The sequence below is a fragment of the Mobula birostris genome, chromosome 14 (genome assembly GCF_030028105.1).
Source record: "Mobula birostris isolate sMobBir1 chromosome 14, sMobBir1.hap1, whole genome shotgun sequence".
NCBI lineage: Eukaryota > Metazoa > Chordata > Chondrichthyes > Myliobatiformes > Myliobatidae > Mobula > Mobula birostris.
Window position 1 is genome coordinate 17,958,196 of NC_092383.1, and position 18,491 is coordinate 17,976,686.

General features: G+C 45.2%; 1 protein-coding gene across 1 annotated transcript in view; it reads left to right on the plus strand.

Annotated features, from left to right (window-relative positions):
• Positions 1-679: 679 nt before the first annotated feature.
• The window catches only part of LOC140209606 (gonadotropin-releasing hormone receptor-like), a 29,817-nt gene continuing 12,005 nt past the window's right edge, over positions 680-18,491 (plus strand). Inside the window, exons 1-4 of the mRNA XM_072277876.1 lie at positions 680-835; positions 4,398-4,919; positions 8,212-8,413; positions 11,782-12,132. Of these exons, the coding sequence (XP_072133977.1) occupies positions 680-835; positions 4,398-4,919; positions 8,212-8,413; positions 11,782-12,132 (1,231 nt within the window). The remainder of the gene's footprint in view (positions 836-4,397; positions 4,920-8,211; positions 8,414-11,781; positions 12,133-18,491) is intronic.

An 18,491-nucleotide genomic window follows, 5' to 3' on the forward strand; every position in this document is an offset into this window, starting at 1 on the left:
CAGTACATTATGTAGTGGATAGGAGACATTGTCCAAGATGACATGCAACTTGGACAGCATCCTCTTTTCAGACACCACCATAAGAGGGTCCAGTTCCATCCCCACAACATCACTGGCCTTACGAATGAGTTTGTTGATTCTGTTGGTGTCTGCCACCCTCAGCCTGCTGCCCCAGCACACAACAGCAAACATGATAGCACTGGCCACCACAGACTCATAGAACATCCTCAGCATCGTCCGGCAGATGTTAAAGGACCTCAGTCTCCTCAGGAAATAGAGACAGCTCTGACCCTTCTTGTAGACAGCCTCAGTGTTCTGCTAAGACGGCTTCTAAGTCAGGAAAATAGCTGGTGGCAGCCCCCACTGCCAGTGTTGGTGACCGGCAGATGTACATAACAGCATTGTTAGGGGGCCGGCAAGGCAATATGTTAGTGGACACAGAGGCATTGGTATCAATAACTGACCTACCCTTACCAACAACCAGACAGGCTATTTATATTACGGGAGTAGGAGAAAAAACGGTAAAAGCAGAAAGAAGCGAGTCGTAAATACTAGAAATCAGGGGAGTGCAGCTTCCAGTGTATTTCTGGGTATGTCCAAATAATGAGGGCACGATCCTTGGAATAGACATCCTAAGGGAAGCAGGAGCTGTTATAGATTCAGGAAAAGGAGAAATAATATGGACAAGTCAGGGGGAGCGAACACGCACAACCAACAGAATACACAGCCTGGCGAGCATAGGCGCATTAGAGACTGGAGCCAGGATGGTGTCTATGGGTTACTTTGTCAGCAGTTCCCAGCTGTGTGGGCTATGCACAAGCAAGATTGTGGGCAGGTAAAGAAAGACCCAATTAAAATATATGGGGACCTGCATAAACCCCATAAGCAGTATCCAATAAAACCTGACGCACTGACTGCTGTTCAGGGTATAACAAAGGAACAAAAACACCTGGGGATACTCAGAGAGACTGTGGCCACTCCAGAACATAAAGTTTTCCCAGTTCCCCCAGGGCAGTCATTACTGCGAATAAGGCAGCAGGGCAACAAGAGGCAATTGAAATTGCAACACTCACAACACGCTGGAGGAACTCAGCAGGTCGGGCAGCATCCGTGGAAACGATGAGTCGATGTTTCGGGCCGGAACCCTTCGTCAGGACTGTGTTCCTCCAGCGTGTTGTGAGTGTTGCTTTGATCCCAGCATCTGCAGAGCATTTTGTGTTTACAATTGAAATTGCAAGTGTGCGGGAGGAAACAAGAGCAGCCAGCTTAGTAAAATTATATGAAGAGGTAGAGGCAGAAGAGAAGGAAAAATGGAGGAGAAAAGGAGCAAAGGAGGGATCAGATGGGTGCTGGACACATGGGGAGGAAAGAGTCACAGTGGCCCCACCCTGTATTAGACAGATACTACTAAAGTTATATCATGGGGCAATGCATGAGGGAAGGCAGAGCATGATCACAACCCTCCGTCAGGACTAGTGGTGGCCAGGGATGGGCGGGGATGTTGAGAAATTCTGCCACCGTTTTATCATTTGTGCCCAGCATAACTCTGGTAAGGGCAGAAAGCTACAGCTGGCAAATCAGCCTTGGCCGAGGGGACCCTGGGAAAACATCCAGATAGACTTCGCAGGGCCCCTGCCAAAAAGCAAGGGGAAAAGTTACTGTCTTGTAATTATAGATCACTTCACTCGGTGGGTAGAGGCTTTCCCAACACGGGACTGCACCACCTGCTCAGCTGCATGGATCCTAGTTCAGGAAATCCTCCCAAGGTGGGGAACCCCAGTTCAGGGGGATTCAGATCAGGGAGCACATTGCACGGGGAAAGTGATGAAGGAAATGTGCTGACTACTAGGGATTTGACAACGGTTCCACGTACCCTACCACCCCCAGAGTTCAGGGATGGTAGAAAGGATGAACCGAACAATCAAGAATGCGTTAGCCAAAGCTATAGCCGAGACAGGAAAAACATGGGTTGATGTACACCAGGAATCCTGATGAGATTGCGCGCAACCCCGAACCGCACGTTGGATCTCAGCCCCTACAAATTATTGATGGGGCGAGCAATGCAATTCATTTATGGGGTAATTACGGGTTGCAGGGAGCCTGGGGCTTACAGGAATAGAATGACCCAATATGTGAAAGACCTTTGTGTAACCAACTTAAAGTGTTAAAGGACCGAGCGGAACAACAGCAACGAATCGCTGATCAGAAAGAGCCAGAGGGAAAGGGGATAGTCCTTCCACAGCCCGGTGACCAAGTTATGGTGACAGTGCTGCCAGAAAGGCCAGGGTTTGCTCCCAGATGGATTGGACCACAGACGGTACTCTTAACCAATGATACGTGTGTCTGTGTACAGACTCGGCGAGGCAGCCTGTGGAAACACTGGACTCAGGTTAAAGCATACAACTCTCCCTCTTGTTGATCCTACAGACAGAGTGGGGGATCAAGTGTACCCAGTAACCATGTAATTACAGGGAAACTAAGAGAGGAACACCAGCCGGCCATGCCAGACCTGACCACAGCTGATGAAAACATACCCGGAGAAAACGCAAGGACTGAAAACACCGACAGCGTGGCAGAAGACACTGAGAGCTTGTTGGAATAGCCTGCTAAAGTGTGATGATGATGGTACTCTGTAAAGGAGGCTGGTTGCTGAAGGTAGATGATTAATTTTATAGCATAGCATAGAAATTTATCTGGAAATAGACAGGGAGGGATTTTTGAGTTAAAGTAGAGACGGCAAGTTCCACCACTTCAATGGCATTTCAGACTGCACACGACATCTGAAAGCAGTCACCCCCCGTCTGAGGAGCTGGGCTCTTTTCAGCAGTTGGGCCAGTCATCGTCCAGACAGTTCGGAAGGGGGTGCCACCGGGGAGAGGTCCTTGCAGACATTTACGAAGAGGCCACCCCAACCCCTTCCTGTACATCGATGAGAGAGCCTGTGGGTGCTCCTTGAAGGAGGGTTTCAGCGACCAGAGGATGAAGGGCTGAAGACAAAGGAATGTGATTAAGCTGCAGTCGGCCTGCAGGGAAAGAGCCAACAGGCATACGAAAGGAGCCGCATTCCTAAAGACTTGGAACAGCGTCTCTGCTTAACATTTGGTAGGTAGCGATTAGGAAATGCTAGGATAGATATCGAGGTACATAAAATTGAGGGGAATTTCGAGACAGAGCGTTTCTGCTGCCCTATTTGAGCAGATCCTCCTAGGTTGGCCTTTCCTGGTACAAATTTAATTTTTTTGTCCAGGAGGGCCAAGAGGAGGGACTGTTAGAGCGAGTTTTTGGGTAGGTGATCATTTACACTTAAATGACTCTGCCCACCAGTCTTCTGTTCTTTGACAAAGTCTGTGGATTGCGTTCACAACAATGCATTTCCCAAAAGCTGCAAAAACTGGGATACTAGCCAAATGCTGTGGAGGGAAGTGTGAAGTTTACAGGTAGTTTCAAAGACTGTATTATCTATACTTTATAATATTAATTGTCCTCTATGTTAGCACGTAAAATACCAAATAAATGTATTGTGGATTTCACTTGCACTCCTAAGGCCTGTGAGTACCAAACCAGACATGTTGGCGTCAGCAGGAAAGGATGAAGTCAGAAGCTGTGATGTTTTGTGTGTAGCTTCAAAAGGAAGCATTGTCTATGCATTCTCTATAACTTTGTAAGTAGCGATTGCCTTCTGTGTTTAGCATATAAATATCGAGCCCACATTGGGCTAGCAGACCTTTCTACGGAAAGCGTCTCCATCTGTATGATGCCTGCTGTGCCTTGTTGTGTCAAATAAAGAAGCTGCTTTGTATCTACCAGTAACTCTGCCTCTCCAGTGATTTCATCCACACTACAGCAGCATTTATGGAAAGGAATAAGAGGTCGACATTTTGGGTGGAGACCCTTCATCAGGACCTCATCAAGTCCTGATGAAGGGTCTCAGCCTGAAATGTTGACTGTTTATTCATTTCCATGGATACTGCCTGACCTGCTGAGTTCCTCCAGCATGTTGCATGTGTTACTCTGGATTTCCAGCATCTGCAGAACCTCTTGTGTTTCTTTTAGTTAGAACCTTTTTCATTAGGAGAACACAATAGATACAAGACCAGAATTCTTAACATACGTTCACATTACTAAATTGAACTCAGCATCACTGATGTCACTAGGTGGAAATCTGAAATAAAATAAATGTGGGAAACATAAAGCAGGTCAGTATGTGTGTGGGTAGAGAAACAGTTAACCTTCCAGTGTAACATAAGCTGTTTGTAAAATTAATTAATATTTCCTATTTATCTGGCCTACGTGACAAGCCTTTGGTAGAAATCCAGTTACGTGCCTTTAACAAATGGCTCACTTCCCAGAGCATCAAAGATGACATTTCTCTGATACTGTTATACTCTGTTCCACAGACAGTGGGGGATCCGATGGCATTCGCTAATCAATCAGACCGAGCTCATATTTTAGAGTTCAGATGCTCCAACGCAAGTCCAGCTCTCCCTGAGGTGTGGATCGTGCCAGCATTCACGGTGGCCGCCAGGGTTCGAGTGATCGTCACCTTCTGCTTCTTCGCCATATCCATGTTCAGCAACACGGCCATCCTGCTCAGCATCATGAGGAGAAAGAGGAAATCCCACATCAGGATTCTGATCCTGAGCCTCGCTGCTGCAGACCTAATAGTGACTGTCTTAGTGATGCCTTTGGATGCCATCTGGAATATAACCGTCCAGTGGTACGCAGGGAACGCGGCCTGCAAAGCCCTAAACTTCCTGAAGTTATTCGCCATGTACGCATCCGCTCTCGTCCTGGTAGTGATCAGTATGGATCGCCACTCGGCCATCTTGAACCCGTTCAGCTTTATCAGTGCCAGTCACCGGAACAAGTTAATGCTCTCCATGGCATGGATTGCAAGTGCACTATTGGCATCTCCTCAGGTACGTCCTCCAGAAGATGGCCCAAATGTGCTTTGAGACCTTTACAGTCTGCATACACAACAACTTTTACCATTCACACTCTGCAATAGCACAGACACCAGCTACTATACAGTCCCTTCCTGATATTACTTATAGCATGTTCGACAGAATTACTCCCTCTCCACAGGGAGACATCATATACAACGGCATCGCCCACTCTTACAACCCTGGCATCACTCACAGAAGCTCCCTAGTCACTCTGTCCATTCCAACAGCACATCATCCACCCTCGATGTTTTGGAGTCATACAGCAAGGAAATAGGTTCTTCAGTGCAACGGGTCAGAATTTGGTTTACAATCACTGACATTTGTCATGAAATTTGTTGGTTCGTGGCAGCAGAAAATTGCAATGCATAAGGAACTACTCAAAGCTACCACAAAAAAAAATTTTTGTAAGTCCAAGAAGAGAGCAAGATAGTAAGGTAGTGTTCATCACCGTTCAGAAATCTGGTGGCGGCAGGGAAGAAGGTGTTCCTAAAATATTTAGGGTGTGTCTTCAAGCTTCTGTACTTCCTCCCTGTTGGTAATAATGAGAAGAGGGCATGTCCTGGACGGTGAGGCACCTTAATGATGGATGCTGCCTTCTTGAGGCACTGCTTGTTGAAGATGTCCTTGAAGGTGACTGGGTTAGAGCCAATAATGCTGTCCATGCCACTCATAATTCCCACCTAAGCTAGTACTAATTGGACACATTTGACCCATATGCCTCTGAACCTTTCTTATCCATGTCCCTGTCTAACTACCTATTTAAATGTACAGTATCTTTTTAAATGTCCTGTTTTAAATGTACCTGTCTTTTACCTTTTTAAATGCACCTGTCTAAGCACCTTTTAAATATCCCTTCTTAAATGTTCCTTTTTAAATGTATCTTTTTAATGTACCTCAATCCATGTACCTGTCTCAGTACCTTTTAAGTGTTAATGTATCTGCCTCAAACACTTCCTCCAGCAGCTTATTCCACATATAGACTACCCTCTGTTGGGAGAAACGTTACCCCCGAGATTCCTATTAAATCACTTCCCTCTCACCTTAAACCTATGCCCTCTAGTTCCTGATTCCTTAACCCTGGAAAAAAGTGTGCACATTAACCCTATATATGCCCTTCTGGTTTTATATACCTCAATCATTCCCTCATTCTTCTATGTTCCAGTAAGTAAAATCCCAACCTTCTCAATCTTTCTCCATTACTCAGTCCCTCAATTCCCGTATCATCCTTGTAAATCTCATCAGCAGTCTTTCAGAATCAGTTTTAATATCATATCATTGGCATATGTCGTGAAATTTGTCGCTGTGTACCAACAGTACAGCACAATACACAATTTTAAAAATTAATTAGTAATGATTAATTTTCAAACTATAAATTACATTGAGAAATAGATATACACAGTATTGTGCAAAAGTTTTAGACACATACATAAATAGCTAGGGTGCCTGAGACTTTTACAGAGTACTGTATTTGTCAACGTGGAGTGGAAAGTGAGTTTTTGAATCTGGTGGGAGCAAATGATGTGGGAATGGCGAGAGTGGAGTGCCACTGGAGGGGTGTGGGACAGTTGGCAGAGAAGGAGAGCCAGGGACAGGGGCTAGCACAGGTGCAGCCATATCCAGCCCTGAGACACCAGGCGAATTCATTTGATTCCAAACAATTGGTTTATTGATCGTTACAGAATATCTCTCTGTTGTTTCCTGCTCCCTCCCCTCTCTCTTCCCCTTTTCCTAACAATAATTCCCCGCTTCCTGCCCCCTTCCCGCTCTCAGTCCACAACAGAGACCCATATCAGAATCAGGTTTATCATCACTCATATATGTCAAGAAATTTGAGCATTGTGCAGTATAAAATTACTACAGTACTGTGCAAAAGTCTTAGTCACCCTAGCTGCACGTGTGTGTATATATATATGATGTGGCCTCCTATATATCGGTGAGACCGTATGTAGGCTGGGAGACTGCTTCGCCGAGCACCTCCACTCCATCACACGGTGCCCACTCACTTCAATTCTCCTTCCCATTCCGACATGTCAGTCCATGGCCTCCTCTACGTCGCAATGAGGCCACACTAAGGTTGGAGGAGCAACACCTTATATTCTGTCTGGGTAACCTCCAACCATATGGCATGAACTTCGATTTCTCAAACTTCCAGCAATTGACCCCCTCTCTCTACATTCCCATTCCCATTACCCTCTCTCACCTCGTTTCCTTACCTGCCCATCACCTCCTCTGGTGCTCCTCCCCCTTCCCTTTCTTCCATGGTCTTCTACCATCTCCTATCAGATTCCCCTTCTCCAGCCCTTTACCTCTCTTTACTTCACCCCGCCTCCTCTCCCGGTTCCATGTACTTCTTCCTCCTCTCCTCCCACTCTTGCTCTAACTTCTCATCTTCATTCCAGTCCTGCTGAAGGGTCTCAGCCTGAAACGCAGACATCCCACCCTGCAAAAACTCATTTCAGGGAGGTAGCACCATCAATTTGCGGGCAATTCCCAGAACTTCCGGGAGAGGTGGGATGTCTGCAATAGAGTAGCTCCTTAGCAGCTAGCCAGCTAGTTTAAATAACGTTAGCTATGCTAGTGAACGAATGACACCTGTTAAACTCACCTCAACATGTCTTTTACAGTCTTAACCCACCATGGGCAATAGAAAAGTCACTGTTGCAAACAGTGCAGCGAGCAACTCTGTCATTATTTTGACCCCTATTAGGCAGGGGTACACTTTAGTGTAGTCTGGGGTGACGTACGTTTTATATTTTCTTTTTTTGGAACACTCTCCCATGGTGCACTCTCGTTTTCTCTTTTGCTTGCTCTCACTCTCTCTCGTGGTCGCTCTCGCGCTCTCAAGAAAATTGATTTCCGTGATATTGTATATAATTTGCGGGTATCAGGGAGCCACTATTAATATGCGGGAGATATGGGATGTCTGGAAACGTCGACTGTTTACTCTTTCCATAGGTGCTGTCTGGCCTGCTGAGCTCCACCAGCGTTCTGTGTATGTTGTGGATATATGTGCCGAAGACTTTTACACAGTACTGTATATATAAAATTAAATGAAATAAGTAGTGCAAAAAGAGAGAACAAAAAAAAAGCTCTTTCCAGCTTAATGACACCTTTCCTATAGCAAGATGGCCAAAAGTGAACACAGTGTTCCAAATGCAGCCTCCCTAACATCACTCACTACAGCACTTAACCATTCTACACAGCTAACATACTGACAATGGGATAAGCACCCACAAACAGTAACATGCTCTCTTTTTCTCTCCAGCTCTTCATTTTCCAGGTGAGGCATGTCCACGGTGTGAACTTTACCCAGTGTGTGACCTACGGGAGCTTCACTGTGCACTGGCACGAAACCTTCTATAACATGTTCACTTTCATCACCCTGTATATCACACCCCTCACTGTCATGATCATCTGCTACACCCGAATTCTGTGGGAGATAAGCAAGCAGATGAAGGGGAACAGAGGTGAGGATTGACTCCTTCTATCACTGTACAGTGTTCGGTATCCCAAACTATCGCACACCTCAGCTTTACTTTTCAAAGGAACAATCCTAAGGATAGACATATGTTTATACAGTGAGTTAATAATTTCTCTGAAGTCCTAATTTCCTCAAAGGATAGATGTCATAATCCCTTGTAGTTCTCCATTTTCTGCAGGGTATATTGCATATGAAATGACAACGTAATATCTCATTGAATGTGGGGCTGGATGGTTTCATAGGTGAGCTGCAGAGTACCATAGTGGCACTGCATGGTACCATAGGAGGGGCTGCACAGTACCGTGAGGCAGTGGGGGCTGCATGATATCATCATGGGCTGCACAGCGCTGTAGGGGCTGCATGGCAGCAAGGCGGTTAGCACAACATTTTACAGCGGCCAGCTGCGAGATCGAAGTTCAATTCCCACTGCTGTCTGTAAGGAGTACGTACGTTCACCCTGTGACCACGTGGGCTTCTTCCAGCTGCTCCAGGTTCTTCCCGTATTCCAAAGATGTACGGTTTGTGTTAGAGGGTTTTGACACTAGAAAGCATGGTGACACTCGTGGGCTGCCCAACACAATCCTCACTGATTTGATTTGATTTGATGCAAACAGCACAATACGCTTGCTGGTACGTGTGACAAATAAAGTTAATCTTTAAATCTATGAGTTCATTATAAATTCTGTTCGGAGAATAGATGATCTTGCGTCCAAATGAACTGGCGTTAGAGTCAGTCAAAGAGTCCTGAACTGACACAGCACAGAATCAGACCTTTCCTGTAATTCACCCTCCTTCTGCACTGGTCTCAAATTATTTATTCCATATTCCCATCAACTCTCCCCAGATTCTATTCCTGTCTAACACTGTGATTTATAGTGTCCAATAACTTGTCTGTGGGGTTGGAAGGAGGTTAAAGCACCCGGTTACACAGTCAGGCGGAAAGACTTGCAAACTCCACAACGACAGAACCAGAAGTTAAGATTGAACACGGGCCACGGAACTGTGATGCAGTGGCTCGACACAATCTGCAACACTATGATCCCCTTGATGTTGCGCAACACTAAGTTGCAAACCTATTTAAAATACCTCAAGGGAACTGAGAGGTCAGAGACCAAAGGTTTGGTCTTCGGGAAAGGTAGGTACTATGGGACTCCAGTGGAAAACCTTACGCCCTTTTGTGAAATAACCATTTAAGACCAAAGCAGTGGAGTCAGTGAGGAGAAGTAACCTTTAACAAGGAGGTATAAAGTCTTCTACCCAGATTGGACTAGCTTCTCAGAGGCAGTAATTGCTCATTATAAGTAACAAAATCTTAGTATTCTAGGTACAGTATAGAATGAATTGAATTGATATTGCTTCAGCATCAACAGTGTATGTGTGTCCTGCTGCTGCTGTAGCCCATCCACTTCAAGGTTCAATATGTTGTCCATTCAGAGATGCTCTTCTGCACAGTACTGTTGCAACGTGTACTTATTTAAGTTACCTGTTAGTTTGAACCAGTCTGGCCATTCTCCTCTGACCTCTCTCATTAACAAGGTTTTTTTCACCCAGGGAACAGACGCTCACTGAATGTTTTCTGCTTTTTACACTGTTGTGCGTGAAAATCCTAGGAGATCAGCAGTTTCTGAGATACTCAATCCACCTTGTCTGGCACCAACAATCATTCCATGGTCAAAGTCACTTAGATCACATTTCTTCCTCATTCTGGTGTTTGGTCTGAACAACAACTGAACCTCTTGACCACATCTGCATTCTCTTTTTGCACTGAGTTGCCGCCACATGATTGGCTGATTAGATATTTGCATTAATTTTATTTTTATTAGGAGATACAGCGTAGAACAGGTATTTTTGACCCAAAGAGGCGCATCACCTAGCAACCCACCAATTTTGCTATTAGCTTAATCACAAGGCAATCTACAATGACCAATTAACCTACCAACCAGTATGTCTTTGGACTGTGGGAGGAAACTGGAGCACCTGGAGGAAACCCATGAGTTCACAGTGAGGACATACAAACTCCTTACAAAGCATGCTGGAACTAGTCTCCGAGCTCCGAAACCCCAAGGTGTAATAGTGTCGCACTATTGATGTAGAACAGCGGATGTAGACTATATGGACTTCAGTGAGGCACTTGATAAGGTTGCCCATGCAAGTCTCATTCAGAAAGAAGGCATGGGATCCAAGGAGACCTTGCTTTGTGGATTCAGAATTGGCTTGCCCACAGAAGGGAAAGGGTGGTTGTGGGTGGTTGTATTCTGCATGGAGGTCAGTGACCAGTGGTGTTCCACAGGGATTTGTTCTAGTACCCCTCCTCTTTGTGACTTTTATAAATGACCTGGATGAGGAAGTAGAAGAGTGGGTTAGAAAGTTTGTTGATGGCACAGAAGTTGGGGGTGTTGTGGATAGTCTGGAGGGTTGTCAGAAGTCACAGTAGGACATTGATAGGATGCAGAATTGGGCTGAGGAATGCAAAGTGGTTCATTTTGGGAGATCAAATTTGAAGACAGAATATAATATTAATGGTAACAATAAAGTGGCACTAATTGGCAGTGTGGAGGATCAGAGAGAACTTGAGGTCCGCGTCCATAGGACACTCAAAGCTGATGTGCAGGTTGACAGTGTTGTTAAGAAGGTGTACGGTGTGTTGGCCTTTATCAACCATGGGATTGAGTTCAAGAGCCGTGAGATAATGTTACAGCTTTATAAGACCTTGGTCAGACCCCACTTGGAGTCCTGTGTTCAGCTCTGGTCACACTACAGGAAGGATATGGATACTATAGGGGAGATTTACAAGGATGTTGCCTGGATTGGAGAGCGTGCCTTATGAGAATAGGTTGAGTAAACTTGGCCTTTTCTCCTTGGAGCGACAGAGGATGAGAGGTGACCTGATAGAGGTGTATAAGACGATGAGAGGCATTGATCATGTGTATAGCCACAGGCTTTTTCCCAGGGCTGAAATGGCTAACACAAGGGAACGTAGTTTTAAGGTGCTTGGAAGTAGGTACGGGTTGGGGGGGGGGGGGCGGATGTCAAAAGTAAGTTTTTCCACACAGAGTGGTGGGCACATGGAATGCACTGCTGGCAATAGTGGCGGTGGTGGATACGGTAGGGACTTTTAAGAGACTCTTAGATAGGTTCATTAGAAAAATAGAGGGCTATGTGATGGGAAAATTCTAGGCAGTTTCTAGAGTAGGTTACATGGTCAGCGCAACATTATGGGTCAAAGGGCCTGTAATGTGCTGTAGATTTCTATGTAACATGTTCTGTGTTCTTATTGTTATGCCACCGTGGCATACTGGTGTACCAATTAAAGTGGCAACTGAATGTATATTGACAGTAAGATTTATCTTGCAGCATCAAAACCAACGGTGCAAAATGACAACATGTTAAAGGCACGAATGAAAACCCTTAAAATGACCATTGTCATAGTTGTATCTTTCATCATCTGCTGGACACCGTATTACCTCCTTGGACTGTGGTACTGGTTCAAGCCAGACATATTGAAGAAGGTGCCAGAGTACGTCAATCATTTAATGTTTTTGTTCGGCCTGCTGCATACCTGCTCAGACCCAATGATATATGGGTTCTACACACCTTCCTTCAGGAAGGACATGGTGTTCTGTTGGAGATGGATACGAAGTGGGTTTTCCAGGCACAAAGCAAGACCCATTGGAAAGCCATTCACCGTCAAGGCTTCACCGGTTGGTACAAATGATAAGGTCCTTGATCACATTAAGATGGACTCCATTGTCCCTCATTCTGCCTCTTGAATAAAGTTCTCCAGAAAATAAAACTTCTCTTTTTACCAAGTTGCATCATTGGCTGGGATCAAGCCCCTCCCGCAGATCTGGACACATCACTGGGGTGAGCAGTTCCCTGAAACATTCAACGAAGGTTCCTCTGTCTATATTATTTGCTCACGTGAAGATTCAGACCCTCAGCTGACCCAAGGTTGAATTCAAAGAAGAGCACAGACGTTCTGCCAAGTTCCTAGTAACAGTCCTCCCCCAACCAACAATACAGTTTCACAATCAGAATCACAATCAATGTCACTGGCATATTTCGTGAAATATGCTCTCTTGCACCATTGCAATTCATAATAAAGAAAGTTATAAATTACAGTATAAAATATATATAATCAGTAGTGCAAAAAGAGAGCACAAAAAAAAGTAGACATTTAGTGAGGTAGTGCATATGGGTTCATTGTCCATTCAGAAACCTAGTGGGGAAAAAGCTGTACCTAAAATGTTGACCAAGTCTAACCAAGCAGAGTCCACTACCAAAAAGGCCCACCAGCGCCTTTACTTCCTGAAAAAGCTAAAGAAATTTGGCCTGTCCCCTAAAACCCTCACTATTTTTTATAGATGCACCGTAGAAAGCATTCTTCTGGGGTTCATCACAACCTGGTATGGCAGTTGTCCTGTCTAAGACCAGAAGAAGCTGCAGAAGATCGTGAACACAGCCCAGCACATCACACAAACCAAACTTCTGTCCTTGGACTCACTTTACACTGCACACTGTCGGAGCAGTGCTGCCAGGATAATCAAGGACACGACACACCCAGCCAACACACTTTTCATCCCTCTTCCCTCCGGGAGAAGGCTCAGGAGCTTGAAGACACATACGGCCAGATTTGGGAACAGCTTCTTTCCAACTGTGATAAGACTGCTGAATGGATCCTGACCCGGATCTGGGCCGTACCCTCCAAATATCTGGACCTGCCTCTCGGTTTTTTTGCACTATCTTACTTTCGATTTTCTATTTATGATTTATAATTTAAATTTTTAATATTTACTATCGACTTGTACTCCAGGGAGCGCGAAGCGCAGAATCAAATATCGCTGTGATGATTGTACATTCTAGTATCAATTGTTTGGAGACAATGAAGTATAAAGTAAAGTGTCTTTGGAACCTGTACCTATTTCTTAATGGTAGGAATGAGAAGATATGTCCTGGGTGCTGGATACAGCCTTTTTGAGGCTTCACCTTTTGGAAGAGATCCTTGATGCTGGGAAGCCAATAATGGAGATGGCTGAGTTGACAATTTTCTGCAGCTTCATCCAATCCTGTGCAGTGGCCCCTCCATACCAATTGGTGATGCAACCAATTAGAATGGTCTCCATGGTCCGGTCTTTAGTGACATACCCAGTCTCCTCAAACTCCAAATGAAATTTAGCCACTGTCGTGCCTTCTTTGTGATTGCGTCAGTATGTTAGGCCCAGTATAGATCTTCAGAGATGTTGATGCTCAGGACCTTGAAACTGTTCACCCTTTCCACCGATGATGCCTTGGTGTATGTTCTCCCACCTTACCCTTTCTGAAGTCCACAATCAATTCCTTGGTCTTACTGACATTGAGTGCAAGGTTGTTGTTGTAGTAACATGCCTCAACCAATTGGTCTGTCTCACTCCTGTACGGCTCCTCATCACCATCTGAAATTCTGCCAACAGTAGTTGTGCCATCAGCAAATTATAGATGGTGATTGAGCAGTGCTTAGCCACAGAATTGTGGGTGTAGAGAGAGTAGAGTGGGCTAAGTTCACATCCTTGAGGTGCACCAGTGTTGATTGTCAGTGAGGAGGAGATGTTGTTTCCTTGTTGCCCTGACTGTGGTCTCCCAATGAGGAAATCAAGGTTGCAACTGCAGAGGGAGGTACTGAGTTCCAGGTTTTGGAGCTTGTTGATAAGTACTGAGGGTACAATGGTGTTGAATGGTGAGCTGAGTAGATTCAGTTGTGTAAACACCACAAAAATAATTGAACCCCCTGTTTGCTCTCTGTAGGACAGATGCTACATTCACCTCCAAGAATGCAACTTCCTCTTTGTATGAGGACCATTTTCAGTCTTAAGTGAAATATCAGCACTGTTTCTAGATGCTGTGTTTGTGTCAATTGTTTCACTTTGTGTCTTTGAAATCAAAGATGTGTAGTAATTAGATTCATGAATACCTTTTATTAATAACATTGGAGTCTCAGTGCAAATTGCTTGGGAATGCTGTCTGTATTAATAATGCATCTTTTTAATGTCAGTGATCGTTACTTTGTGAATGATATTTTATGCACATAACTCATAAAATGGTCAATGTCAACTTGTTAAATAAATGATTGTCTAGTAATCCATATGAATATTGAAAAAATTATTTACCATTATTCATTTCATTTAGTTAAGGACACAAGGAATATAATGATCCCATCTCCAAGCACTGAAACAGTGGGTATGGAGCATTGACTGCCTTAAGGCAAACCTATATTGCGGAGGGACGAGTGGATGGTCACAACGTTTTGGGTTGAAACTGCTAGGGAGTATTCTGGAGTTATGTGAATGTAGCAGATATCAATTGAAACCAGAACCAGCCTTCAGTCCTTAATGTGAATTGAAAATTGCAAGCAGAAAATTGAAGCTAAAAGCACACCTTTGCAAATAAACAATACTGTCTGTGTTGCACAAACTAAGAGAAATGGTTTTCAAAATGGTAACCATGAGCCATTTACATATACATCAGCTAACAGTTAAGAAAATGGAGTTTTGTTAATTGGCCTGCATCAAACCAGGCAACGTAGCGAAGTTATTTGCATCATTGTGACTGGGTTCCAGCTGGCAGACCAGACTGACGTTGTAACTTGGCATATCAAACATGGTCACATGTATAGTTGCAATCAACAGCTGATCTATTGTGCACTCAGAGTCAGCTTGCACAGATACTAACCTTGGGCATCTACCTCTCTGTCTTCAGAAATTTTTGGAATATCTGTGTCAATTAGTTTGTCCCAGCAGAGGTGTTTGAACATTCAGAGGCATCTCCCACTGGAGATGTATAATTCAAAAGAAGCATTGTCAACCCAAAATATTGAAGTAAACAATATTATAGTGTTATTGTAACTATTGAAATTGTATTGAATCATCTACTGTTATCTTTGATCTTAACCGGAGGAGGAGAAGATGGCAGTGCGACGGCAGTGCACGCGGCCTTTCCGGTGAATGATATCTGTAATCTGTCAAGTAGGGGACCGTGCACAATTCTGATTTGGAGACGGACGTGAGAGTGCGGAGGAACATCTGGTGAAACTTCTGAAATGCCCGCTTCGCTGCCGCTGCTACCGTGTGGTAACCGGAATCTCCAGAGCAGAGGGCCCCGAATCCTCGGCTTTGCGTGTTTCAGCGGCCAGGGCTAGGTCGATGGCACTCAGGAGGCTGTATCGGAGGGACTGGTCGGAGGCTCAAAGTTTTTGGACGGACAGACTCAGTGTCAGCTGCTTCCAAGGTATCAGCAAGTTGACGGTGCCTGGAGGTTTATGGCAGGGAGTTTCTCCCTTTTGCCGCCTGCTATCGGGGACTCGGGAGTCAATCGACTTGGGGACTTTGAGACTTTTTTTTACCATGCCCATGGTTTTTTCTTCATCAAATTATGATATTGCTTTGCACTGCTGTAACTATATGTTATAATTATGTGGTTCTGTCAGTGTTAGTCTTTGGTCTGTCCTGTTTTCTGTGATATCACTCTGGGGAAACATTGTACCATTTCTTAATGCATGTATGCATTTCTAAATGACAATAAAAGAGGACTGAGTGTTCTCATAATCTAATCTAATCCCTCTATAAGGATTGGTTTGTTTTCCCTCGCCTTTTCCGCCAACCAGAGGAGGGTAGTTGTGGTGGGGTGAGGAGAGTAGTTTCTGCCTGCTCCTGTCCCACCAAACTTGTATCTGCCTACCTGGACTCCATTTTGTCACCTATAGTTCAGACCCTCCCCATCTACATCCGGGATACATCCCATGCCCTCCACCTCTTCAATAACTTCCAGTTCCCCGGTCCTGACCGCTTCATTTTCACTATGGATGTCCAAGCCCTATACACCCCCATTCCCCATCAAGAAGGCCTCAAAGCCCTCAGCTACTTTCTGGATAATAGACCTCACCAGTTCCCCACCACCACCACCCTCCTCTGGTTGGCGGAACTGGTTCTCACACTCAATAACTTCTCTTTTGGCTCTTCTCACTTTCTTCAGACTAAGGGTGTAGCTATGGGAACTCACATGGGCCATAGCTATGCCTGCCTTTTCGTCGGTTATGTGGAACAGTCTGTGCTCCAAACCTATTCTGGTACTGCTCCCCAACTTTTCCTTCGGTACATTGACGACTACATTGGTGCTGCTTCCTGCACCCATGCTGAGCTTGTCAATTTCATCAACTTTACTTCTAACTTCCACCCAGCCCTCAAATTCACTTGGTCTATCTCGGACACTTCTCTCCCCTTTCTTGATCTCTCGGTCTCCATCTCTGAGACAGACTGTCCACTGACATCTTCTACAAGCCCACTGACTCTCATAACTACCTTGACTATACCTCTTCCCGCCCCACCACATGCAAAAATGCCATTCCCTATTCCCAGTTCCTCCGCCTCCGCCGCATCTGCTCCGAGGATGAGGTTTTCCATTCCAGGACATCTCAAATGTCCTCTTTCTTTAAGGATCATGGTTTCCCTTCTGCCGTCATCAATGATGCCCTCACCCGCATCTCCTCCATTTCCCACACTTCAGCCCTCTCTCCATCCTCCCACAACCACAACAGGGACAGAGTTCCCCTTGTCCTTACCTATCACCCCACCAGCCTCCGGATCCAGCACATTATCCTCCGCAACTTCCGCCATCTTCAACAGGACCCCACAACTAAGCACATCTTTCTCTCTCCGCTTTCCGCAGGATCGATCCCACCGTGACTCCCTGATCCACACGTCCCTCCCCACAGATCTCCCACCCAGCACTTATCCCTGTAAGCGCAAATGCTACACCTGTCCCTACACCTCCTCTCTTGCCACCATTCAGGGCCTCAAACAGTCCTTCCAGGTGAGGCAACACTTCACTTGTGAGTCTGTTGGGGTCAACTATTGCATCCAGTGCTCCCAGTGCGGCCTCCTCTACACCGGTGAAACCTGACGCAGATTGGGAGACCGCTTCACTGAGCACCTCCGCTCCGTCCTCCACAACAGACAGGATCTCCCGGTAGCCACCCACTTCAACTCCGCTTCCCATTCCCATATGTCCATACATGGCCTCCTCTACTGCCATGGTGAGGTTAAACTCAGGTTGGAGGAGCAACACCTCGTATACCGTCTAGGTAGTCTCCAGCCCCTTGGTATGAACATAGAATTCTCCAACTTCTGGTAATTCCCTTCCTCTATCCCTATGTCACTCTGCCCCTCCCCCAGCTGCCTATCACCTCCCTCATGTTTCACCTCCTTCTACTACCCATTGTGTTTTCCCCGATTCCTTCTTCACCTTTCCTGCCTATCCCCTCCATTCTTCCGCTCACCCACCCCTTTATCTTTCCTCTTAATGGTTTTTCCACCTGGTACCTACCAGCCTTCTCCTTCTAGAGTCCTGACGAAGGGTTCCGGCCTGAAACGTCGACTCATCGTTTCCACGGATGCTGCCCGACCTGCTTGAGTTCCTCCAGCGTGTTGTGAGCGTTGCCATGGAAATATGCCAGAAAACCTGCTGATTCTTAACTAGTGAAGCCGAAACCTTTGCGTTGATGTGCTGCGGCTTTTAGTTGAACTTCTGTTTGGAAAGGACTGCTGGATTCATTTAGAACCATGAGATGGATCAAAGCTCTACTAGTATGTCCCATGATATAAATTATGGGAAGCTTTGATGAAGGGAAGTTTAATTCTTTTACTTGGGGAGTCATGGATAGGTAACAGTGGTTTTTGAGATATCATTAGGAAGGCAAGGTGACTCCTTAGGTTAATAGCTTTTATGCAGAGTATTATCAAATTGTGGAATGTCCTGTCTGCAGGTGTATGTGAGATGGAGATCATTGTATATTTTAAAGGATGAGAAATTAAACATTAGAAGAAAGAGGTGAATGAAGGTTACAGAAAATGAGTGGTAGGAGCTTTAATTCAGGATAAGTATTCTTGAAAAGAAATGGCATGAATATAAAGGACAATCATTTCTTGAATTAGCTGATGCTTAGGATATCTTTCACAGTTTTGGACATCAGTTCCATGAAAGGTGTGCTTAAGTGGGCAAATGCTTCACTTCCGAATGAAGTTTTAATCTAACAA